The sequence below is a fragment of the Egretta garzetta genome, unplaced genomic scaffold, assembly GCF_000687185.1.
Source record: "Egretta garzetta isolate BGI_Z169 unplaced genomic scaffold, ASM68718v1 scaffold81, whole genome shotgun sequence".
NCBI lineage: Eukaryota > Metazoa > Chordata > Aves > Pelecaniformes > Ardeidae > Egretta > Egretta garzetta.
In genome coordinates, this window is record NW_009258671.1 from 6,788,559 (window position 1) to 6,815,419 (window position 26,861).

The 26,861-nt window shown below is 38.9% G+C and overlaps 1 protein-coding gene across 1 annotated transcript in view; it reads left to right on the forward strand.

Annotated features, from left to right (window-relative positions):
- The first annotated feature begins 10,881 nt into the window (after nucleotides 1-10,881).
- MPPED1 (metallophosphoesterase domain containing 1) overlaps nucleotides 10,882-26,861 on the forward strand; it is a 51,542-nt gene continuing 35,562 nt past the window's right edge. The window contains exons 1-2 of the mRNA XM_009648771.2: nucleotides 10,882-11,056; nucleotides 16,213-16,394. Of these exons, the coding sequence (XP_009647066.1) occupies nucleotides 10,905-11,056; nucleotides 16,213-16,394 (334 nt within the window). The 5' untranslated portion in view covers nucleotides 10,882-10,904. The remainder of the gene's footprint in view (nucleotides 11,057-16,212; nucleotides 16,395-26,861) is intronic.

A 26,861-nucleotide genomic window follows, 5' to 3' on the forward strand; every position in this document is an offset into this window, starting at 1 on the left:
TCTGCATTGCTGTATTATTTTTCTCCCATATCCTTTGTTGAGCTTCTGGAGACTGTAGGCTGTTTGGGGCCAAGACTCTCTGTTACTGCATGGTTGTACAGTGCCTAGCATAGTTTGCTGTTGGATTTCACTTGGTCTGTGGACACTCATATAATAATAAATAGCAATACTAGGATTATTTCAACTTTGTGGGGTAGCCTTTCTTCCAGTTCTTTGGTATTAAACAAAAAAATTTCTTACTTGGAGCCTATCTTCACTGTATTGCTCTTCTGAGGTGTATTTCAGTTTTGCCCCTCAACACTTTGTCCCTAGTGTGAGTAGTTTTTGGTAAAGTTCAAGATGCCTTGCCTATTGCGGGGGTGTAGGATGGATTAAAACTCAGCTACTACCAGCAGTTAACAAACTAGGACCTTGAACAAGAACCAAAACAAAAACAAATGTCAGCTTCAACACATTTCGGTGGAAACTCCAGATTTGGCAACATCAAAAAAATGTTCTGGTTTCACCAGGCTGATTACATAAGACAGAAGGGAAAAGAAAAAACAAAATGTGTAGTGGGTTCACGTCACTACTTTGATACTTTCCTTCTAAGTATTTTTAAATTTTGATTTCCCTTTACTTTTCACTGAACTGGTTTTGGCTTTGTTTTAGCATCTTTTGCGTCACCTGAAAATTTGTAGTTGGTCCAAATAAAATTTTCAAAAAAGAGTTTTTCAAGCAGCCAGCAAATCAGCTGATAGACAGTGCATACAGCTCCGAGCCACAGTTCGGAGGCAGCCAGCCCAGTCACTGACCAACTGTTCCTGTCACTTGGCACAGCCTGTGCCATGTTCTGTAGTGTGATAGCTTCCACCTGAGCTAGCCTGGCTGCCATGGAGTGCTGCAAGTGCACTCTCAGTGTAGCTCTCTCCTGAATCGCTGCTTTTATGAGCAGCCTCTTCAGCTTCAGGGAGAGCAGTGATTTGAAGCATCCCTATGTGAGAAAGGCAGCGTAGGACTGGATGCTTTTGCTAATCAGTAGGATCCATTTTAGGTGTCTGACCTGAAATGCTCCCTCTCAGGACTGTGTGTCTGGGACTTCCCCCCCACTGTCTTCTTTCCTCTCCCTTTTTCTTCGAAGGAAAGGGTTTAGTTATCTTCGTCTCCATTTCCTGTGGACCGTGTAGGGGGGCACTTTGTGGACATGACTTTATGGGTAGGAGGAGTGAGTGGCCCAAACAACTGTTGCATACTTTTTCCTTGTATCAGTCTTGGGGAGGATACCTGGAAAAATAAACAGAACAACCCCAGTGACTGCCTCCCTGAACATTAATCAGATGATATGAAGGATTTCAATGGGATGGATGCAGCTAAATGAGTGGAAAGTGGAAACAAAATTAATAGGACAGTGTACTTAATTTTCAAAGTTTTGTGTCTAAGGGAAAAAAATGTAGCTGTTAAGGATTTGTGTGAGTCATGTTATGCTTTAACTCCAGGCCTTAACAGAAGATACACTGATCTTAGTAGTAGTATCACTATAAATATATTTACATGTAAGCTGTGTTCTACATTCCACCTTATATATATTTGTGTGCTGGCACTTTGGCATTTCATTCATCTTGAACTACAGGAATAGATTGGCCACTTTCATTTTCCGTTCTTGTGTATTGACATAGAGATCAGCAACCTTTCAAGAGTTGTTAGTGTTAGATTTCTTTCTGAAATCGGATGAGAATATTGGCAGTGGAAGTTCATCTGCAGCTGAGAGGTGCTGCTGCACAAAAAGGGAAAACCTTGTGAATGTCTTACCAGCATTAACTTGCCTGTGTATGAAGCAGCAGCTCCCGGCTCCTGCTAAACTCAGAGCAGGGGAGTTGCTGCCTCTGCTGCTGGCTGTTCCAGGGGTGCTGTGCGCCACTCACCGCTGCCCTGAGCCACCCCGGCACCTTCGCTGTACAGACTAATGCTGCTGGTGACCAACGCAGATTTGGAATACTTACATGAAAACTACTTGAACTGTCTACTAAAATAATCCTTTGCTCAGTATTAGGCTTTGACATATTCTGATGTAATTTTGGTATCAGAGTGAAGATGCTAAACCAGATGGGATGTATTCTGCCCTCAGATATGCATGATCAAATCAGTCAAATTCTGTGCATTTATACACCATTTCCATTGAAATCGGTTTGCATAAAGTATGTGTTGCAGTCAAGTGGGACTTGACCCAGTGGAGCTTCTACAGGTGAAGAAGGCTAGGAAATGAGTGTGAGGCTACTTGTCACAAAAGGGCGAAAAAAAATAACATTCTAAAGTTAAAAATTAAACCAAACTGTTTCTTAAATATATAATATTTCAGTACTTAGCAGTCATCTTCTCAATAAATAATATTTTAAGAGATTCAGGAGCTTAATCGGATGCCCAAATTGCAGACTAAAATGTAGAATCAAATCTCTGCAACCCTAATTTACTCCTGTTGGAATGTCCATTTTTGATAATTTTCCCACATAACCTGTATTTTTAGCTATTTTCCCTTAGAATGAGTATTATCATTTTGGGACTTGTAATTTGTCTTTTATGAGTGTATACTCATGATTTTTGGTAATGTAGATTTTGAAATACTGCCAGAGATGAAGGCAAATTTTTTAGAGTGAGGAATCAGTTTTGTGGCTTTCAGATATTTATTTAAAATTTCCTTCCTTAGAGGTAATTACTTAAATAGATTAACTACCTCTGCAGGTATTTTGGGATAGATACAGGTAGTGTTGAGCCAAAACAGTGTATTTTTCAGGGAAGGATTTGGTTTCACTTAAAAAAAGAATGTATCCATTTAAATATTTTACCCAAATATGATGTTTTATATATTCAGGCAAGATCGTATGTAGGATTACAATAATGCATTTAGTCTTGACAAATGTTCAGTCTATTTGTAAATCTTAGAGTATTGCAGTGTTTAAATCTAAAATATATTGGATATATTTTAAAGTGGAAGTTTAAGTGAAATAAAGCAATATTATTAGATTGTTTTTATTTTTTAAATTGAATAAATTAACAGTTATTTGTATGGACGAGAATTTGATTCAGAAAATGATACTGCTGATGAGCCAAAATAAAATTAAATCTTCATAAATAGAATATTCAGTCACTGTAGTTTTGGGAACCTAGGTAGGGAAATGAGAAAAAGTATTTTAAAATCATACAATCATAATTCAAAATAAGACTAGCTAAGAAGGTTTCTAAGTGGTAACTGCTTTAAATAAATACGGAATTAGATTTCATAGGCAAATGTACAATTTTTGTGTTTTCTGAACTCATTAATCTCTCTCTTTTTCTGGATGCCAGGTCAGAACTTTGGCATATAGTTAGTAGGTACAGTATACTTTTGGAAGGAACTCCACAGTGGGTGTTAGGGCATAGTTCCAAAAGACAAATAATGCCATTTCCTACTTGCTGTGTCTATGTAATCTTTTTATGACAGTTAAAGATAACAAGTACGTTAGTGTTCCTTATAAATAGTGAGAGAAGCATGTATAATATTTGTGTTTGAGAGCAATGGAAAAAAGCTAGTTTGAAGAAAAAAATTAATTTCAGTGAAGAATTTTGTCATACTGTATTTGACAGATCATTATAATCAGCCAAGGAGAACAATGATGTGTGTTTTAGCATTGTGAGAAATGTCTTGGGGGATTTTGTTGGTTTTTTTCTAATGCAGGTTAAGGTAACTGTAATTACAGAGAAATAAGAGGTCTTACTTAAGTCACTGAATTTTTTTCGTGTTACAAAACAGACTTCTTAGTGCCTGTAGATCTGCAGTTAACAAATATGTGATATATATGAGGAGGCACTGAAGTATTCATTGAAAGGTGAATTAGGAGATTCTAAACAGGAAAGGACAGATCTCGCATTTCTTCTCACCGAAGTCAGTAGGATTCTGAGGCATACGAGTAACTCAGAATTCTGCCCTCTGGTTTTGGTTATATGGGTGGGAATAGCTCTGACTTCCAGGGAAAAGACACAGTACTGAGTATTATTTGACTGGTAACAGCAAATTTAGGTTCACTGGCACAGAAAACCATCTCAGAGGTGTTTTAAAGACTGCCCAAAGAGTCCCCTTAATAAATCATGTGGATGGTATAACTTCTTTCAGCAGAAGCCAACAAAGAGAGCAGAGACTGAAAAACAGGATGCTTAAGATCTCTTTCAATTAAAGATGCACCATAGGCAAAAGTTTTTGAAAATACCATAGTGGAGCATACATGCTGTAATTACCAGATGGGGAATGTGAAATCCATGGTCCATGGTAAAGAGGCATTTGTAAAGGTTTTATTCCAATTTTTGACCTGAAGACAACTTTACAAACTTGCACAGCGATACACCTACCTGTTGTGCCCCAAGGAGCAGATGGAGCGGTGTAGGTTGCCATCTCATGGTACTCACAGAATGGATTGGTGAGCGCATTCCATTTTTTTTTTTTGTGGCAGTAAATCCACATTACGAAATACACCCTCATTTGTACATTTATTTGCCATTTAAACCCGGGGATCTGTTAGTCTGTGTGGATGGGAAGTTAGAGCTGCCCTTCAGCAGTGGTCTCTGTGGCAGGGGCCTGAGGCGCTCAGGCGGGCCGGGGAAGCGGGCCAGGCCTGGCATGGGTGCTGGCTCCTCTGCGCAGGCTCTGCCTGTGCTGGGGATGCAGGGCTGCAGGCTTGAAGGCTGTCACCCTGGCACGCTTCGCCATCACTAAACTAGCGTTTAGAAAAACTAATGCTCTCTAATGCCATACTGCTTCTGTAGCTGAAGTAGGGTTAGGTTTCCCCGCAGGATTTCTGCGTTAGTCATGAAGAACTCCGGGAGGTTTGTAAGGGTGGTAAACACCTTAAATGGCACCACAGGTTATGAGATTGTAGTTCTGTTATCCTTGAGGAGTCTGTTGGTTTTTTTAACGCTGTTGTTTAGTTCTCATTGACACAAATTGCAGGTACATAAAGCGTTTGCTTTGGGAAAAGGGGGCTTATAAAGTGCATATTTCACTTCAATAAGCTGCAGTTTTATTTGTGTATTTTTTAAATGCAATGGGAAATGTTTCTGTCTACAACAAATTGTGTTCATTTAGAAAGCCTAATGATTCCATCAGTAGAAATGTGCATGGTCGACCTTAAAATCTACAAGTGCCTCAATGACATTTGATGATGCTGCCTTCACTTTAAAGTCCTCATTTGTCAAGTGAGTCCAGACCAGCCTGCTGAGGGGAGACTCGGTGGTTTTGGTTTGCCAGAACTTGCTTTCTGTTTCAGAAAATGAAGAGGAGGAAGAGGAGAGCGTATCCCTTTGGAAAAGCTTTCATCTGCAGAGTGATTTGCCTGGCTCATCCTTTCCCACAGAATAATGCCTTTTTAGGATTATTTCAGTATTCATTTCCCAATGGCAGAACTGAAGATAGCAGACTAATTTCATTGATTGGCTTCTATCTAGAGTATCTGAAATGGGTATTTTAGACAGCAAAAAACCTTTAGCATTTTCAGCCTATTTCTCATAGTGATTGCTTCACTGATTCCAGTATGTTCGCTTATTGCTGGCCAGTCTATAACAAGCTTTTGGCGGGGGGGGGTTTAAAACAAAAATAGTAATTTGTGATAATGAAGCCAATCACTAGTGGTTATAGGAGTGTTACTATGACAATTGGGACCATTGCTGCAGAATATTCTGTAGCGCTTTTTTTAGGTTTAAATAAAGGGTCTACTTCCCTGTTTAAAGGATGACCTGATGGTTTATGAAGAGGACTGTAGTGCAGTAGAGAGGAAGACTGGAACCCTTGATGAAGCTCTTGGAAGGGTTTCTGGTTAACAGTATCCAAATTTGCACAGAAGCAAGTGTGTCACTATGCGGTCTATCACAAACTCTCACATGTCTCTAAGGTATTTTACTGCTATTGTCTTACTGGCTTCCCCTGAAAAAATATGGCTTTGATGTTTGATAGCTGCATGAAAATGCCTCTTTTTTTTTTTTTTTTTTTTTTTTTTAATACATCATTTTGTTTCTTCATTGCCTCCCCAGATCCCAGCTTGTCAGACTCTCTGAACAAAACTAACATGTTTTCTGTAGCTACCTCTTTGCCACTGATCCTGGTACTGCCAAGAGTCCCAGCATCCTCTTCTTTCTTCACGTTATCTCACTGTTACTAGTGCAAAATCTGGCAACTGCCTTTCTTCAACTCTTGCTGGGGTATGCTATAGCCATGTTGTGCTTCTTGACCTCCAGATCTTTTGTAACCTAGCAAAGTTCATTGCTCAAAAGATAATTCCTTCGCAGTTTTCTCTTAATTTATAACTCTTTTTTTGTTACCATCTTTATAATCAATATTTTATCTTAGTTTCTAATTATCACTTCAGTGACATCTGCTTGAGCCTTGTTGTTTTCAAGTCTAGATTTATATTTTGTGTTGCTGGAATAATTTTCAAGAAGTCTTGGTGGTTTTTTTTAGGCTTGAGACAAAGGGTATATGATGGAGGGAACAGTGGGGACGATGCAATGAGGTATGGCGAGAGACAGTGGGCATGAGAGTGAACTAGAGGATGGACATAGAATGAAGCAGAATCTGTGGGTGAAGAAGTGAGATTAAAATAAACTGTTGGCTTGAAATGGGGAAAAAAGAGAAATAGGATACATAAATAGGCTGGAAAATTCATGTATAAGAGGGAAATAATTATGCCAGCTATTACAGGAAGGCTGTGAGATGAAGATACCAGAAATTTCAGGCTGAAAAAGTCAAAAATCATAATACAAAGATTTATTTGAGGACATTATCAGAGGACTTAAATGTGTGTCTGGGTTCGTGCACCTGCATGGTGCTGTAATTCCTCAGGAGAGGAGATGTTGCAGTCCACATAGTTTATGGCCTGATGCAAAGCCTTCTGAAGATGGTGGAGCAGTGTCCATTGTACATAGCGGGCTTTGGGTCAGAGCTCTGTGAACATTTGAACACATGCTGGAGAAAGCAGCAGAAAAATAATGTATGGAGAACATTCCTGCCATCAGTAAGAGGATGGCTTAGCTGATTTAATAGCTTTTTCTCAGTCTGTGATTCTAACAGCCAGGTTTGTGATATTTATTTTAGTATTCATGTTCTTGCAGTCCTTTTTACATTTCTCTGTTTTTCCCTGGCAGACATCCCGCAGCTCCATAAGTCTGGGGGAAGAGGATGGTTAGCATGTTGTTGCTGTGGGGATTTGAGTCTTAATGCTCTGTGTTGGTAATGCTGGGCATATAATTTTAAAACTTGCATGCTATAGAAGCAGATAATTATTTCCCTGCTGCATTTTATATTCTGGTTTGGGAAAGGAAGAAATTTCAGAATATTAAAGAAAAAGTTACGATTTGGGGGACGATTGGAAATGGAAACAGAAAGAGGGGAGTAATGGGTGTCAGTCTGGTTATCAGTCAAGCTGGAAAGAGACAGCTTGTTCTGTCGAACACCAAGAATGTTAGTAGTCAGCCAACCACTTATGCAGGAAGAAAACCCTAGACTGAAAGGTAAGGTTCAAAGACATCTGTGTATGTTTCTGAAATGAGCTTGAATTAAGCTTGCTATTGAATTATGCTTACTGATTATGTGTGTTACATATCTGATTTTTGTTTAGCACAGGCTCTTCATATGATTGCTAGTTATTTTATTTTTATTGCAGTATCTGGCTCTTTCTTCTCCAGTCTTGGATGCTTTTTATGTGTCCAGGGTTGACGTTGGGTGACTGTCATTTGGCAGAAGGCTTAGCAATGCTGTAGCATATCTTTCCCCCCCCCCCCTTTTTTTTTTCTTACCTCAAGTGAAATATGTTGCCTTCCTGTTTTCTGCATGTTTATATGGTGAACTTCTTGCTGAATGTCTGTGGCTAGCATCCACTCAAGCGGGTCTAACAGTGTGATTCACACACTCTCCCATGTGCAAGGATTGATTCCCTGCTTAAAAGAACTCTTCAGCGCTAAAGGGTATGTCAGCAGTGTGCTAGCTGTGATTTGTTTCTGTTTGCAAACAAATTTGTTCTTTTGAGTTAGTTTGTATTGGGAAGTGGTATTTTCCACTTACCCAGAAAGAAGGAAGCAGAGTTTAAGAGTGGATATTGGGGTACCTGCATAAATCTGCTGTTTCTGCAGCAGATTTGATGTATAACTTGAGAGAAGTTATAAAAGACAGGACCCAAAGAGGAGGCTGACAGAAGGCGTTTTCTCAGCTGCTGTGAGCTCCTGAGGACTTACTAAGGCCAAAGGGGGATTCTAGGTCCCCAAGGCAGTGCCTTAACTCCTTTGTAACTGCAGTTCAGTTGTGTGTAAAGTGGGCATGATCCCTGAATTAGAAAACAAAGGCTGTGTTTTTCAGGTAGTTTGAAATCCTTATGTAGAGCTGTGGAATCATAAATTATTAATCTTACCCGAGAATATTTCTAGAGGTCACCAGTTCTAATAGTTTCTTTCAAACAGAAGTAGGTTCACTTAGAACAGTTTGCCCCCTATAAAATCTCTGACCTTGCCTATTCAAACTTCTTTACAAATGCATCATTTAATACAGGAAGCTCCTCAGGGAGGGTTCTTCACATCTGCCATCATAATTTCTATTTCCTAAATGCAGCAATTTGTACTTGATTATTCTTACAAGGATCATGCCTCCCTCCTCTCCCCCTGTTCTGGTACATTCCTTTGTGCTGCTGCTTGTTCCGTAGCCTGAACGTGGCATCTGAGAGTCTTTAAAACCCCAAATTTTCTTTGTTGTTATTCTACCAATTCCTTAGCACTCAGTTCTAGGGGAGGGCATGAAGGAATCTGCTCTTTTATTCTCAGGCTGTTTTCCTGCGGGTTGTTAGTGACAGCAAGTTGTCATCATTTTACAGCCATTCAGCAAGTAACAAAACTGAGCTGAATCTCTCATTACAGTTTCCTAAGGACAAGATTTCCCAAAACAAAAATACACCACCACTTCTTGGAGCACGTAACATCTATAGTAGTTAAGCAAAGGACTGAAGCCCAGACTTTTAAAGATGCTTAGGTGCTTGACTGCCACTAGAACTGAATTGGACCGAAATACCTGTAAATAGCTTTAAAAATTTGAGTGACTATGAAGACCTCCCTCATCCATCACTCTTGGCAGTGGTCCCTTCAGAATGGAAGCAAGGCACATCAGCAAGGTCACATAAAATACTTGTAGTCTTGCTTTCCAGCAACTGCACATATTAAGTGAATTGCTGCATTCTAGCATGGCTTTTCATGAAATACATCTTCTGAAGCAGATTACTTATATTCCCTAGAAGAAAAGAGCCCTCGCTTGCATGAAAGTAAATATTTAAGACAGACAACTTCTAAAAAGGATGCAGAATTTTACTGGAAAAATACCCACCTTTATAGCTTATAATCCATTTTTTATTAAAACTGGGAAATAAAAGTAAAATTCACATTTAAATTACTTTCTGCTGTTTCTAGGGGATACTTTTTGCATTCCAGTTGGCTTCACTGTGCTGTTCCTCAACCCATTTTCAGTGCTGCTGTTCTAGACTTGCATAACCTTCAGGGAAAAATTTATTCCCAAACATAAAACCTGTATGGATTTCACTTTTTTAATATTTAATAACATTTAACTGTGTGTTAGCCTTTAAATCACTTTCTTTTCCAGTGAATCCAGAATGTTGGGCTAGTGCTGATGGAAGAGAGAATATGTTTGAAGGGGGGAGCCCTGTTGTATCTGTGTCAGGAGTTCCTTCAGCGATACTGCAAAAGCAGGAGCAAGTGCACAGAAGGCCATTTGCTCTGTTCCGTTGGATGTAAAGAACAACCACTTGCAGTGATTGCCTGTAATAAATGGCACAGACTTTCTGAAGAATTGGTTAAACTGACTCCAGCTCTGGAGCCCTCAGTACAAGAAGGATATGGAACTGTTGGAGCGGGTCCAGAAGAGGGCTACTAAAATGATCTGAGGGCTGGAGCACCTCCCCTATGAGGACAGGTTGAGAGTTGGGGTTGCTCAGCCTGGAGAAGAGGAGGCTGCGGGGAGACCTGATTGCAGCCTTTCAGTACCTAAAGGGAGCCTATAGGAAAGAGGGGGAAAATCTTTTTAGTAGGGCCAGCTGTGACAGGACAAGGGGTAATGGTTTCAAACTGAAGCAGGGTAGGTTTAGACTGGATATAAGGAAGAAATTCTTTACAATGAGGGTGGTGAAACACTGGAACGGGTTTCCCAGAGAGGTGGTGGAGGCCCCATCCCTGGAAACACTCAAGGCCGGGTTGGACGGGGCTCTGAGCAACCTGATCTGGTTAGTGGTGTCCCTGCTCACTGCAGGGGGGTTGGACTAGATGACCTCTAGGGATCCCTTCCAACCCAAAACATTCTATGATTCTTGTTAAATTAATTCACATTTTAGTTGTGCACAGCTATGTATTCAGTTTCAGGTTTGATGGGGTTTTTTTGAAGAAGGATGAGGAATAAACATTCAGCAATGCAATAAAAAGAAAGTAAATTATTGTGTTGGAGAAGCATTATTATTTGATGCGCCATTCTGAAGAATGGCTGCCATGTCTTTTAGGTTTATGTTAAATGACTGAAATACTTGAGCAACTTGCTCTTGTGTTCTTTAGCAAGTTTACTTCCACTCCCTGCTTCCCACCCCCAAGTAAAGTCTGTTCAACAAATTGCTGGGTTGGAAAGGTTTGTGATGAGTTCTTTGAGCTGTGTGTCTTTGACCCTCCATATCCCCCCTTCATCTTCATCTCAAATAAAGCAAATTCCAAACAGATTAACTGTCAAACAGTTATCCATCTTTTCAATCTGCTTTTAGGTTTTTCGAAGGGGAGTGTGGTGATGAGGTAAGGAGATGTCATGGTCTTCTTCCGTCGATGTAGGAAGATAGCAGCTATGATTGCCTGAAAAAGCTGAACTACACAGTGCAAGCATGGCTTTCGCCCAGTCGCACATTATGGCAGCTAGAAGGCATCAGCACAGTAGACTCATAATTGAAGTGGATGAGTACAGCTCCAACCCCACACAGGCTTTCACGTTCTACAACATTAACCAGGGACGTTTTCAGCCCCCACATGTGCAAATGTAAGTATTATAGTTTTGTTATTGCTCTAGCACAGCCTTCTGAATTGTTATTGCCTTGTCGATGTGGTATTTGATGGACCAGTCAAAAAGAATTCAAAGAACACTGTTTTCCTGCCTTTCTAATAGTAATTACTATAATGATACAAAATCAGTCCATTTGGAAAGTATAAGTACTTTGTTAAAGGATGGGAGAAAGATCACTCCACTAGCATAACTTTAATACATAATACTTACGTATTAAAAAGAGAAATAAACAACAAGCAGCGGTAATAAAATAAGAGATGCTACAAGAATGATACTTTCTGCAATCTTAATAATGTTTATTTGCATTGTGCACTTGCTTATTGATGTAAATAGTTGTTGAAAATACCAAGCCTGTATCTGTACAACGCATACTGTTTGGTTAGTTATATTACAGCTACATACAAGGGAAAAATCACATCAATAAATAAAATAGTGTGGGCACCCATCCGACAACTTACTTTCATACCGATGTGCTGAAGATGCCAAGTGCTTAAAGAGTAATTAAAATAATGTGTTTGTTTCTGACTTCTTATATAATGACAACATCAGTAAAATTAACTGCTCTAAATGATTTACTTGTAATGTAAAGTGGAGAATTATAATTGCAGAATGAAACCTGCCATAAAGTTTAAAGCCAGAAGGAAGAGCAAAACAGTAAAGCTATTACAAATAAATTAAGTATAAAATTCTACTGTAAAATATTTTTATAGGGAATAAAAATGTCTGCACCATTTTATTGTGTTTATTAAAGAGGGAAGCAGCCTTATCTTTAGATCGGAAGGCTGGTTTTCATTTTTTTAAAGGAAACTTTTGTTCCTTTAGGAAGACTGAATAAATAATCACCTCATTCACGTTTTTGGTATTTAATATGATTTGGTAATTTACAAACAAGTCATGATTTCTGCAGTTAAAAAACCCAGCAATTATGACTGGTTGAACACTATGTGTATATTTAGTGAATGCTTACATACATTCTTTGGCATAAATTAGATACTTTATTAAAAAAGTCTGAAGACTAACAGATATATCAGGGTGGTGAGCAAACACTCGGGTTTTGGGGGCAATGTCTTAGCTTATGGTCTGTGTTGGGGGTTTTTAGGTATTATTGAAATGCAAACAGTAAAATGAGTTGAGTGTTAGCACTGGGAAACATCTTTTGTTTATAGAGCTGGCAAATGGTAGCAAAAGTACAAACAAACAAATGTGGGTTCAGAAATACTTTTACAAATGAAAATGCCAAATGCAGGTTGCTTTATTTGTCGAGGCTTAGCCATTTGTGAATATTCAGACAGTTCCTGGGTACTCATGAATTTGTTCAGTAGTCTTAAAAGCTGAATGTTTTTCCCTGGGCTGAAAATAAGTTATTTATTAGTATCCACTCGGCACTCAACAATACGCTGTTTAAACTTCTAACCAGTAACAAATCATATTACTGGAAGGCTTAGACAATCAACTGCATGATAGAAGTTCAGCACCTAAGCAAGTAGTTGAAAATACACTATCCTTAGAAAATGGTTCCTGAGAAGTGTTTAGCAATCTCTCATGAATGATTAATACTATTGAAGAAGCTTCTGCAAATAGAAAAACAGGCTAAATCAGTTGAAACATTTACCGCAGTCTGACCTACTCTTTCTCTTGGTACAGAAATTGTAAATAATGTTTCTGAATACCAGCAGGATTGCTTTTACTTCCTACCAATGAATAGAATAGTAACAAAGAAGGGAAAAGTAGATGTAAAATGTGTAACAAAAGCACATGATTGTTATGGGTGAAATCTTAGCCCTGCTTTGGTCCATGCAGGTTTTGTCATTAACTTCAGGGAGGTGAGGGCTCTGCCTTGTCTTTGTGTGTAGTTCAAAATACCTAAATGAGTGATGTTGCAGGCAATCATAAAGAGGTTTCACGTAGACCTGCTAACATTTGAACTCATAGTAAACTACTTTAACCACAGGGGGGTTTTTTGTGCTCCTTTTCTTCTGAATTTGATCTTGCAGCTCTTCCTTGGTCCTCCGTACAGTTTTATATTTCTTGTTTCACTTTTTAGCACCCATGACATGCTGACAGCCCTTTTCTAGCCCCATCTTAGTCGGGTATCCCTGTGCTTGTGAGATGACTGAGTTGCCACTGACAAGAGGGGTGGTAAATGCTGACAGTGTTTTCAATTCCATCAGTAGCTTCTGGGAAGTTCCTGTCTTGCTCCTTTGTGAAACCACTGAAATCTAGTGTATAAACTAGCCTCTGGCAGGGTTTTGCTCTGAGATTTTTTAACTTTGCTTTTCAATTTCTCTGCAAGTTTTCATACTGGTTTCAAGAAAAACAAAAGCATTCGCACGAAAATAATCAGGAGATCTTTATGCCTCTGCTCATGCTGCAAGCAGTGCATTGGGTGTTGGTGTGACAGCTGCTGTGGGAACACGTTACACAAGAATATGGGGATTGAGCCTTCAGAAATTATTTCCAGTAATACAACTTAGATGCTTTTGTGAAACTTGACATATGTTTTTACCTACATCCGGCCTCAGTGTGTGCGTATCACTTCACCATGAAAATCTGCATCTCATTTATTTGTGTTTTTTGTATTGATGCCTTTTTCCCATGAAAATTCCCTGGCACAGGATTTAAAAGCTATACATACCTCAGCAACCAGGAAAATACTGTACACATCTTCCCCATCCCCATGCAAACTATAAGAAAAAGCATGTGTATTATGTGTGGCATGGGTTGTCATGGTAAGTCTGTTGGTTTTTTCCATTCAGCTTCAGAGGAGCAACATGTGAAATGCATGCTACTCCCCAACACCCAACTTACTGCTATGCTGAGTTATGAAAGATTTCTGAAGGAGAAGCAGCACCTGCTTTAAAGGATACTTTACCATGAAAAGTCAAAAAATGGTGTTTTAGACCAGTCCATATCCTTATGTTGTGCCAGGGTAGTATGCACAATTTAAACCTGGCTTACTAATATGACCTGTAACTCACTTTGGGAAGTGCTGGGCAGGGAGAGCAATAATCAGAAATTTGTTACTGGACTGATGTTTAATCTTTTTAGCTTAAATGGCTACAATGATAGCCAGGGTCAGCTCTGCCTCATTTTTATCCATTTTGAGGGGGAACTCCATGAACTGAATGCATTACCCTTCATACAGCGCGCACCTTATGACAAGACTCACTAGTCTAAAAACCCCACCATTCACCATCCGTATTCCTTTGCACCCATGCTGCCTCCACCCACCACCCATGGAGCTCGCTCTATGGCAGCTCTCTTCTCTCCAAAACAGAGGCATTTTTAATGTGCGATGGCAGTCATGAAGCTGCACTGTTTGAGGCTGTGACCTCCTATGCCTCACTCCCCCTGCAGCTCACTCTCTTTTTTTTCATCTGCCCTTCTACATGTGCCTGTGGTCCTCTCGCAACATATGCACTCCCTCAGCCCTAGACGCAGTGTTTGCAGCTGCTCTCTCTCTGGGTCCAAACGTTCTACTCTTTGCCAGACAAGTTTTACAATTTCCAGTATGTGCTCGCTTTCATATCCCGCTAGTGTGTACATACTGCTGAGTATTCATTAGGTATGATTTGATCACAGCTGGTTTTACTCCTTGCCTCATGTTTGGTTACTTTCTGGTCAAAAGCTGGAACTTCAGAAAGATGCCTACAAGGTACTTATACTGAAAGGCTGTTTGTTTCTCCAGTACTGCTGTAAAAACCCCAACATTTCTTCTTCCTAAAAGGTATAGAAAGGATGGGTACAAACTCATTTGTTCATACTCTGGTTTTCTAGTTATATTGTAGAAAACGATAAGAACTTTTTCTATATTTAACAAGATTTGAATGTTTTAGATTTATTCCTCGCTCTCTCACTAGTCTTGTGGAGTTGTCAACACCACATCAGTTTATCCACCTATAAATTCCATAGAATTCTTCTTTGACTTAGAGATTGCATGATTAAAGATTATTATTGTATGTCTTTCAAGCAATAAAATGACTTCTGACAAGCTAGGCAGTAAACGGGTAGTATTATCAATAGCAAAGATCTCTTAACTATTTTTCTGAGTTTATTTGTATAGAAGTAAGATCCTGAATTGAAGCACAACCTGCAAGGGATAGGAATATGTATTACATACTGCAACAGTGAACGAAACTAATTTTATTTGCCCTTTCAAAATAAATGTTGTAAAACTAAAATAATTTGTAACAATTGTGTATATCTTCCTGGTTTCTAGTGACATAAATATAACTCTTGCATCTGTAGCTTTTTGTTTTTACTCCACCAGAATTCCCTAGTTGGAATAGCAGATATGGTATAGCTGCATATAGATACATTTGCTTCTATATATTCTAACAAAATATGGATTGAGGGTAAAAAGACCGAGTTGAAAAATCAGTATTCCTCATATAGAAGAGAGAGGTGGTCTCTGCTTTCCTCTTCTAAATCATAAGTAAGTCTCATCAAACTGGGTCAGATCTTTTAGTTTCCTCAGTTTTGAATATTGAGATTGGGCTCTGAACAATGCAGCCTCACCCCTCACAGCATCTGATTTGGTTTAGTATAATTAAGCCCAGAAAGTTGCCACATTTGTCCCAACAATAGTCAGGCTTGAACATACATTTACAGCAGTTGTCAGGAGAGTTCTTATCTTGCTTTGCATTAACACACTGAAACATATCTCCAAAATGTGTTAATTAAATTTGCTGGAATTATATAACTTGCAGAAAAAAGTTATAATTAGAAAAAATGCATTTAAATGTATTTATGTATCTAAAATAAATCTTTTCCCTGTGTACCATGTAATCATATTTAAACAATGAAATGGGATAGTACTGTTCCTTTGAAACTGGCAATGCCTTTGATTTATTTGTAAGTATTTGTTTCAGAGTTACTGCCATAGTTCAATCTCTTTTCCTTAATCTCTTTAAATTAATCCATCTACCCAACAAATACTGAAAATGTTGTGATGTGAACATCAAGAATTTTTACACCTCCCATTAGTGTTAGGTTTGTTTTAATAAATCCCTTCCATCAGACAGATCTGGAAGTCTGTGTAATCTTCTGTAAAGGTAAAAAATAGCATTGCAAAACAGACACTAAGAAGTACGTAAGTACTTTATAACCTTGTTGTGATGCATTTCCTGCAGGGTTGATCCGGTGCCCCATGATGCTCCCAAACCTCCAGGATATACACGATTTGTCTGTATTTCTGATACTCACTCAAGAACTGATCCCATCCAAATGCCATATGGAGATGTGTTAATACATGCTGGTGATTTTACTGAGCTGGGACTTCCTAGTGAAGTAAAAAAATTCAACGAGTGGCTAGGTAGGTATTGAATTCTGTGTGGATTTGAAAGTAAATTTGTTTACTGATTGTATCTGCCCTTTCTGCCTCCCAGTAAAAACCACCATGCACTCAGAAATGATGAATATTAATTTGACTTATAAATTTGAATGGCAATGAGCAGGAATCAGATTTTTTCTTTTTTCTTTTTTTTTACAAATATTTTTGCATTTTTCCAACTGAGCAAATAAGATTTGTGAGACTATTCATCTGTTCTGCCTTCACACTCTCAAGTGTACATTAAGCAACTTCTCGGTGTTAGTAACAATTTAAGTCAGTAGGCCTTTAATGATTTACATAAAACCTCTTACATACATTGTTATGGCTTTGCTTCCCCGCAAAAAAAGTTGTTGTGACTGAAAACATTTGTCTGTTTAACCCCGGAGGCTCATAGTTTTTTTTATCTGAGGCTCAGCTGCACCACAGTGATGAATTCCAAACAAAGCAAAACGTGTGCCTGTGGTTGCTGTCTTGGATGTAGCAGACCAGATGTAGATGCCTTCTGTAGGCAACTGTTGGCATTGGTAACTGAAATTCTGTTCCACTGGGCAAGAGAGTGGTGATTTACATGTGCTTCTGCAATGTTTTGTATATGCTAAAAAAAAAAGACAGTGAAAATTGGAAAGCATACACTATATCCAGACAAAAACCCTGATCGGTATTGTTCCTGCAGCAGTGAGGATACCTTAATTTAGACTAAAAATGGATTCTGGATTCTGATAACTTCATTATCACAGAAAGGGTGCGAGGAAACGAAGGAGTTGGAAAGCGAAAGGACACAGTTTAAGGGTAATGGATTTCAGTTTTTAGGTTGATTTTCTCTCCCGTAGCTGGTATTTCTGCATTTTTCCTGTCTTTTTTGCTACATATTACAGCATTCCGCACTGGGAAGGCACAAAGCAGACAGATGCATGTAGGCTGAAATGGAATATTAAAAAAAAGTCAGGACTTCACAATTTAAACAAATATTTACTAGCAAATAATTATCAGCAAGACTGATAAATATTTATTTGAGCTTGGGAACCCAATAATATGTACCGCACGAAACAATTACATTGTTGTGAGTATTAAGGTAGGGACAGCATGTGGAAGTAACATACCCTGTTACAGTGCCCTCACCTCTGTCTCTGTACCCAAATGGAACAGGTTGGTTGTAAAACATAAAACAAATTTTAATCCTATTTTGTAGGTCTCTACCATGTATTATAATAATGTACTGAAAATAGCATATAAAGATTATACAAACCATATGGTTATCCCTTCTAAATAATACTCATTTTATTTATCTGCTAGTGTGGGAAGAAAAGTGCTTTGGGATATCGCTAGTGAGCAAGGATGGGGGCTACACACATTACTTGCTGCACAGTTTTTGTCTCCCTGGTTCTCCATCTGCCTCCCTGCTGGTCACAGCTGTACAGTGTTCTGAAGAAGTCCTTAAGCTGAAATCCTCTCGGTATGGTCGGGAGATTTCCCAAGGCATTTCTGTGATGGTCTTTTCATCATTTTTATTCCAAAAGAAGGCTTAATTTTCTGACTTTTCAGGCATGCTTCCAATTTCATGGTAGTGTGCAGTTTGGGAAAAGGTGATCTTTGTGGTTTGAGTTATATTTTTTCAAGAGCGTCTTTGAGATACGCAGATTTAGCAAGTTCAAGTTTTTTTTTTAGTTTCTTGGCAATTTGAAAAAATGCAAAAATTTGATGTAATTTTTTAACTAATTCTAGAAAATCCAATAGAAAAATAATTTGGAGTCACTACATACGTTTCATTCAGCTAGCATTTAAAGTTTTGTTCCAGTTCAAAATTGTAAACTTTTATTTTTTTTAAATTGCAGTCAAAGAGATTTCAAAATTGAAACTTTAGCTTTTTTTGAAAGGTTTTTTTTTTGTTTTAGATGAACAGTTTATCAACTCTTGAATACCTTGAGTGTTTGAAAAATCTATAGTAAATGGTAGAATGACTAAAAGTGTTCTCTTTGAGAAGAAGAAATTCCAAAAGTTTTTGCTGGTTGTCCATTTTGTCATAACAGGCACTAGTCTCCAGCAGTTTTTGATTTTTCTAGATAGCTGCTTCCAGTACCTGCCATGATTTTGTGACTCCCACAGCCTACCCAACCTTCTCCTTCTTCCTTGTCTTAATATTTTACTAGTTTCTTGAGAAAGCAATTGAGACTCTGGCATGGACTTTTGCCTCCACTGTCATTCTTACCTGCTGCCACCAGATTTCCCTGTCCGTTCCTTCATCCCATAGCACAGAGCTCACCTTCCCACTTAATTATTTTGTTCTGTGTCAAATTTATGTCTTCTGCCATTACTAGACTATAACTTTGTTTATGCCTTGGAATAAACACTAGAATATTTGTTTGGTACACCTTCTCTTGATCTCGGCTTCCTCTTAGGCACTAGATACATATCCTACTCCTGCTTTTGCATCATATCTTTATGTGTAGCATTGATTCCTACTTTTTAGCTTTCTGTTCTGTCATACCCTCTTGGGTCTGTGCCACGCTGGTCTATTGGCCTATTGCATCTTTTCAAGAGGCCCTGCAGCAAGTTCAGATTTTATCTTTCTGTGCTACATAAAATTTCTGTGCCTGTCTGATGTGAAGTATATTTTACATTAACTTCATTAACTTCCATGGACCTTATGGTTATATTGAGCACATGCTCAAGTGTTGTGCTAATAGAGGCACATTGGCTTGCTGAGTCATACCCCAAAATATGTTCTCTCTTTTTTAGGCTAACTGTATGTGGGTACACTGGAAGGCCTGTACCAGCTCAGATAATATGTCTCTCTAGGCCAGTATTGGTTTTGACTGTGGCTAGCAGCCAGGTGCTCTGCTTTGTCTCTCCCCTAGTCACCTAGTTTTATAGTTTTTATCCTCTGACCCCTAAAGCCCTCCACTTTGTTTCATTTAATTTCATGTCACTTCATTCCTTTTGGCATTTAGTTGTTTTCTTTCACTTTTCTTTTTCTCAAAGCCCCTCCCCTCTTCTCAGGAAGGGATTTGAGATTTCACTAAGGCTAGGTTTATGCCTAACTCTATGGAGAAGCTTAAATGCTGTTGATACCTGGATGTGTATATTTTCCCAGCCTTCTCTGGTAGGCAGTCCAAGGAATTCTTGAGCCACAGCATTACTTTGTATTTAATATACATATTTTTCTTCCATGAGTTTTTAAATTGCCTTTTGGATCTATGCAACTTTTGAGTGCTGACCCTATCTTGCATCAGTTCTACAATGTGATATGGATTGTATGAAGAACTTTGCTTACTTGGAACCTGTCACCTATTAGATTCATTTGGTATTTCCTAATACTGGAAGACACAAGTGAACAATTTCATTCTTCATTCTGCTTAAGAATTTATAGGCTCTTCCCATATCTGCCCTTAAGATATTTTTCAGGCTGAAGACTGTTTAGTAGTCCTTAAATGCCTTTGATCTTCTATGTCACTCTGTGCAACTCTTTGTTCTGTATCCTTTTAAAAATGGTGAGAGCACAACTGCACATGATCCGAGGACACTGCAGATTTATCCCCTGGCATAATGAAATTTCCTAGTTTGTTCTCTTTTCCTTTCTAGTGTTGTGGATTATTCTGTTTTTATTTTTGACTGTGACTGAACAATGAGATGGCATTTTCATAAAATTGCCTATTATAACTCTATGAACTCTTTCCTGAATGGTAATATCTAGTTCAGAACCCATCAGTGTGTATCTATAGTTGGTATATTTTTTCCAGCACTTGAATTATTCTGCATAAATTTATATTCAGTTTCATCTGTCCTCTTATTGCCCAGTCATGCAGTATCATGATGTACTTTTGCAAGTCAAATATCTATTTTGCTGTCCTTATTCAGGGTAGAAAAAGAAGGGAAAAGGAGATGAATAGTCAGTTTACAAAGCTTGCCAATAGTGCCAACCTGGTCGTTTCCCTCCCTTCTTTTCCCAAATTGACCTTTCTCCTGTTTTTATATTTCATCTTCTCCTTGTTTTTGCCTAGTTTCTTCTCTGACTGTATTTTTCTTCCAAATTTGAAAATCCAATTTTGGAGCATCAGAAAAAATGAAGTACAAAATGTGTAGTATGGTAGGGGCAAATGGAAGGCCGTGAGGCCAGTGAGAGTTTCTAACGACAACGTAAGGATGCATGGTATGAAAGCTTTGAACATGCGCTAATTTTCCAGTGTGTCCAGGAGATTTTAATGACTTCAGTTTAAACAGCCAAAAATAATTCAGGGGAATTGTTTCAAAATACCTGTTAGAGTGGGTCCAGAGGAGGACCATGAAAACGATCAGAGGGATGGAACATCTCTCCTGTGAAGACTGGTGGAGAGAATTGGGATTGTTCAGCCTGGAGAAGAGAAGGCTCTGGGGAGACCTTTGTTGTGGCTTTTCAGTATATAAAGGGGGCTTCTAAGAAAGATGAAAAAAGACTTTTTACCAGGGCCTGTTGTGATAGGACAAGGGGTGGCAATTTTAAACTGAAAGAAGGCAGATTTAGATTGGATATAAGGAAATAATTTTTTGCAATGAGTGTGCTGAGACATGGAGCAGGTTGCCCAGAGAGGTTGTGGATGTCCCATCATTGAAAATGTTTAAATTCAGGTTGAATGGGGCTTTGAGCAACCTGATGTAGTGAAAAACGTCCCTGCCCATGGCAGGGGAGTTGGACTAGATGATCTTTAAAGGTCCCTTCCAACCCAAACCATTCTATGATTCTATGTAATCAAGGCTAGATAAGGCAGATTATATCATAAGATATATCAAGCTCACTGTGCACTGTAGCTATTCTTGTCCTCAGCTTTTTCATTATTTTTGTTTTTGTTATTTATTCCCTACCTGCATATAAATCAAATGTGTTGTAGGACAAATACAAAGACACATGTCCTGCTTTAGTGCACTCATCAAATAATGACTCCAAACCCATCTCTATTTTTTATATCCCATATTGTTGGCACTGGAAATTGCCTGCTTGGCTCAGTTGCTCTTGTAATTCCCCTTGCTCAAGTCTGTAATATCATTTCCAAATTGTGTATGCTCCAGGACCCACTGTCACTTTGAGCTTGTGGGTTACTTTCCTGGAAATTTAACTAAATAACTGATCTGTGATATAAGCTGCAACACATACTTCCATATTGTCTCTGAGAATTATCTTCTGTGCATGGATTGGAAAGATTACTTAAACTAACACATTTTATAATATCCATTGTTTCAGTGTGTTTGCCTGAGATTTTCCAATGTCAAAGACAGTGTTCCTATTTTAAATTCAAGTTCAAGCTAAATTTGAAATAAAAAAATAGAAGGTGGCTTTGCATTGTAGTGAAAAACAATAATTAGCTCTTCAGAGTATTTTCCTGAAAATGTTAATCTTACTTGCATATCATACACACACACACACAAAAATAGATTAAATTGTTTGACATGCACTTGAAGAATTGACAGGGGCAGATTCAGCTCAAAGGATAACATTTTTATTTCAGTCTAAAAAGTATTTTAGAGAGAAGATGCTTTCCCAGCTATAGTAACTAGCACTATTAGAATTACTTGGTCAATAAACATCATCCCTAGTTTTAAGTTCTTGATAAAAAATAAAAGATCTTCAGAAAAGCCTGAAACACTAGGCTTAGCTTTACTTTTGCTTTACTGTTCAATCTTGCAAAATGATGGTAGTTATTTTTTTCCTCTCTTAACAGGTATTTTGTATTTTTAGGTTCAGTAATACTCACATTTAAAACAGATTAAAATTGTGTTGAAAAAGAAAGAAAACCAGCTTCAGAGCAGCAAAAGAAATTAGAATTTATAAATTGTAGTCATGCCATTTTGACCATCGGTAATTACACTATTTTTATGTTAATGTAGAAACCCCTTGAAAGAAGTATTTAAGCACTAATTATCTATTTACAAAAGAATGGCTTTGGAAATGCAGTGAAAAACATTGAGCTGTGTAGGGATTTAGAACAGATGTCATTTTTAAAAGACTGGGCATACTAAAAAAAGTGTTGATTTTTATTGCATTTCTTAAATGTGTGATGGCTCAGATCCGTTTGTACATCTAAGGCTCAGACAGTACAGCACAGAAAAGTGCACTGCAACACAGTCTTCCAGTATTTCTGCCATTCTGGGGAGTTAATATGTCCTGAAGATTTCTGAACATTAAACTGACTGCAGGAGTCTCAGGGAACAGTTAAGGTACATCCCTGTATTGGAAAGATGATCCAGAAAACTGTTTTCCAGGTATTCCTCCCATGGTAGAGGTGAGAAGCTGTAGAAGCTATGGGAGCCGTAGGTGATATAAAAGGATTTTTCTTCATCTCCTGCTTCCAAACACGTATATTTTTGGGGCATTTCTTGCACTTTGTACTAATATGGAGGTTGCTTCTTTCCAGTGATGGAGTAGGAAGTAGCCAAACTTTAAGATTCTGAGTCTCTGGGATGACTCACCTAAAAATGTCCTGTGATTTTCATAAATATTTGGATCCCTGACCCCCCAAATGAGCAAGTGAGTAAAAATACCCAGTCTTATTCCAGACTAGCAGACAAGTGTAGCTTTAGGAAGAGAGTGTGGCCCAGAAGTGCAGAGAGCAACCAGGGAACTGAAAGATCTGGAATATGATTCTGTGAACTGTCATTGCCTCTGGCGGAGATATTTGAAAGAGCCTGAGGAAGACAGGCAACCAAATTCTAGTTAGTCCTCTTCAAATTTGACAGCCTCTTTATTGTCTTCCCTTGTAAAATTGTGAAAATGATGCTTGATCCACCTACCACATGAATGTGTTGGAGGATTAATTATTCTCAGTACAGCACTTTGAACACCTATTGCAAAACGCTATACACAAACATTAAACATTGTTATTAGTGCTGTGCACCTCATACAGTGACATGACATACAGCTCTTTGTAGTCTTCCCTTCCAGAAGGTGACAACTGGGAGATATTGAAAGCACCTTTGTGGGAGCTGAAGATCTGAATAGGAATCTGTATCATTGTGCAGAGAGATCCATGTAGGAAGCCTAAAGTATTTTTTAATTGTTACTTTTTAACACAGTTCTCTATCTCCTTTGCTTTCATTGTCCCCAGATACATGTTGTAAACCAAAACTAGAATATTCCAAAGGGCAGAAAAGCTGTTGTAGGAATTTCTGTCCTCAGAAAGATATATTATTTAAGACTATAACTACTCCAGGAAGTAAAAAAGAAAAAGTATTTATGAAAGTGGACTCTGTGGCTTATGTAATTGGGCATTCTCAAACCACTGGTTGCCATAATCTAAGGGGACATATCAAGGGAAGGTTCAATGTAGACAAATCTTGCAATCGTACAATTTTCTAGGTGTCCATTACTGACCACTAGTGGACAGAAGGTACAGAGCTACATAATCTTTTGGCTTGACTCACTACAGCTACTCGAATGGCCTAGTTTGCAGCATGCATTGCGTTGGTTCTGTAGAATTAGAGGGTAATTAAATAAACGAGGGTAAAAGGAACCCACTTTTCCTTTGGCCAATTATTATACATGTGTGTGGGTGTGTATAAAACACAGTCTATCAAAAAGCCCAAGTTGGACTATTACCAGATATTTTTTAGTTTGATTTGCCTTTATCTATTTATTTTAAGAAATCCTGTTTTGCAAATGCAAGCAGTATTGTATGTGTTTGCTGTTTTAGTGTTTGATATAATTACTGGCTTTTACAATGCAAGAATGTCTAGAGCTAGCAGGTTACACATGACTTAGGAGGGAGTGTTCATTTACAATGTTATTCCAGATTACACACCATACAAAAAGTATGTTAATGTGAATTTCCCAGACATCAGCCCCAGTGTTTAAACACAGAACTGTCAAAGAGATACTAAAAAGCAATCTGAGACGGTTATGCAGTCTTTTTACTATATCACTCAATACTGTGTTCTAAAAGGTTGAAATGAGAGGGGAAAAGCATTAAGTGGGCACTTATATGATTGTCACTGCTTTTAATGAATACTAAAAATTCTGCTCAGTACAATACCAGGAGTGAAGCAAAGCACATCTGCTTGTACAAGTTTGCATTTATCTTGGGGAAGTTGCAAGTTGATAACAATTGAAAGCTGCAAAGGAGGTCACTGGTTGATAAAGATGCCTAACCCCTTGGTACAAGAAGAGCCTGGAGTATAAACATCATGCATTTGCTTTTGAATTATTTGCAGTGTTGATCTAATTTATAGAGAAGACGACTTGCTGATAGAACGGGATGAACCTTTAAGGACACAGAATTCTACTTTGAACAAACTCAGATGCAGAGAAATAGCAAACAAAGGCACATTGTTCAGTGCTTTGCATTATGCAGTTTGTAGTTCAAGTAATGGTTCCCCGGCAATTCAAGTTATTTTGTAAAAATTATGTTCACCATAAAAAGGACATACTGTAGTTTAGAAGTTAAGAATTGCTGTAATAATTTTGTAATTGGTGCATAAACATGCAAAAAATTAGATGTTCAGTTGATTGTCTTAATTAGTAATCTACAGTAATGAAAGAAATAAACGAAGATGTTACTAGCTAAACAATATATACAATATTCTTATTTGTGTTATATTACCAGAACTACTATCAGGTTCTTAAACTAAGCAAACAAAGGCTAAGAAACTTTCTGAGGAGGGCTCGTCGTAACTGACAAAAACTCCATGTATGTAGTTAAGAAGTTAGTAAGACAATAATACCATCTGGCTATCACGGAAACATGGAGGGATGATTGGCACAAATGGAGTGCTGCAATGGATGGCTATAACTCTTCAGAAGAAATGGGCAAAGATGGAGAGGTGGTGGGGTAGCCCTGTGTGTTAGGGAGTGTTTTTATTGTCTAGAGCTTAATGATGGTGACGATAGGGTTGAGTGTGTATGGGTAAGAATCAGGGGGAAGGCCAACAAGGCAGATATCATGGTAGAAGTCAGTTATAGACCACCCAACCAGGGTGAAGAGGCAGATGAAAAATTCTATAAGCAGCTGGGAGAATTCTCACAATTGCTAGCCCTTGTTCTCACGGGGGACTGTAACTTATTACATGTCTGCTGGAAATGCAATACAGCAGAGAGGAAACAGTCAAGGAGGCTCCTGGAGTGTGTGGAAGACAGCTTCCTGACACAGCTGGTGAGTGAGCCAACTAGGGAAGGTGCCCGCTGGACCTGTTGTTTGTGAATGGAGAAGGACTTGCGGGTGATGTGACAGTTGGAGGCCATCTTGGGCGTAAGTGATCACAAAATGATAGATTTTTCAATTCTTGGAGAGGTAAGGAGGGGAGTCAGCAGAACTACTACCTTGGACTTCTGGAGGGCAGACTTTGGCCTGGTTGACAGAGTCCCTTGGGAGGCAGTCCTGAAGGGCAAAGGAATCCATAAAGGCTGGACATTCTTCAAGAAGGAAGTCCTAAAGTTGCAGGAGCACGCTGTCCCCATGTGGCAAAAGATGAGCTAGTGGGGAAGAAGACCAGCCTGGCTGAACGGAGAGCTTTGGCTGGAAGTCAGGGAAAAAAAGGAGAGTTTATGACCTTTGGAAGAAGGGACAGGCAACTCAGGAGGCCTACAAGGATGTTGTGAGGTTATACAGGGAGAAGATCAGAAGGGCGAAAGCCCAACTAGAACTTAATCTGGCTACTGGTGTAAAAGGCAATAAAAAATATTTCTATAACTACATTAGCAACAAAAGGAGCTCTAAGGAGAATCTCCATTCTTTGTTGGATGTGGGGGGAAACATAGTGAGGAAGGATGAGGAAAAGGCTGAGGTACTTAATGCCTTCTGTGCCTCAGTCTTTAATAGTAAGACTAGTAGTTCTCTGGGTAGCCAGCCCCCTGAGCTGGAAGACAGGGACGTGGAGCAGAATGAAGCCCCCACCATCCAATGGTTAACCATGGTTAACGACCTGCTACACCACTTAGACACACACACGTCTATGGGGCTGGATGGGATCCATGAAAGGGTACTGAGGGAGCTGGTGGAAGTGCTCACCAAGCCACTTCCCATCATTTTTCAGCAGTCCTGGCTAACTGGGGAGGTCCCAGTTGACTGGAGGTTAGCAAGTGTGATGCCCATCTATAAGAAGGGCCGGAATGAGGATCTGGGGAACTACAGGCCTGTCAGTCTGACCTCGGTGACGGGGAAGGGTAGGGAGCAGATAATTTTGAGTGCCATTACACAGCAGGTACAGGACAGCCAGGTGATCAGGCCCAGTCAGCATGGGTTTATGAAAGGCAGGACCTGCTTTACCAACCTGATCTCCTTCTATGACAAGGTGACCAGCTTAGTGGATGAGGGAAAGGCTGTGGATGTTGTCTACCTGGATTTTAGTAAAGCCTTTGACACCATTCCCCACAGCACTCTCCTGGAGAAACTGGCTGCTCGTGGCTTGGCCGGGTGTACTCTTTGCTGGGTAAAAAACTGGCTGGATGGCCAGGCCCAAGGAGTTGTGGTGAATGGAGTTAAATCCAGT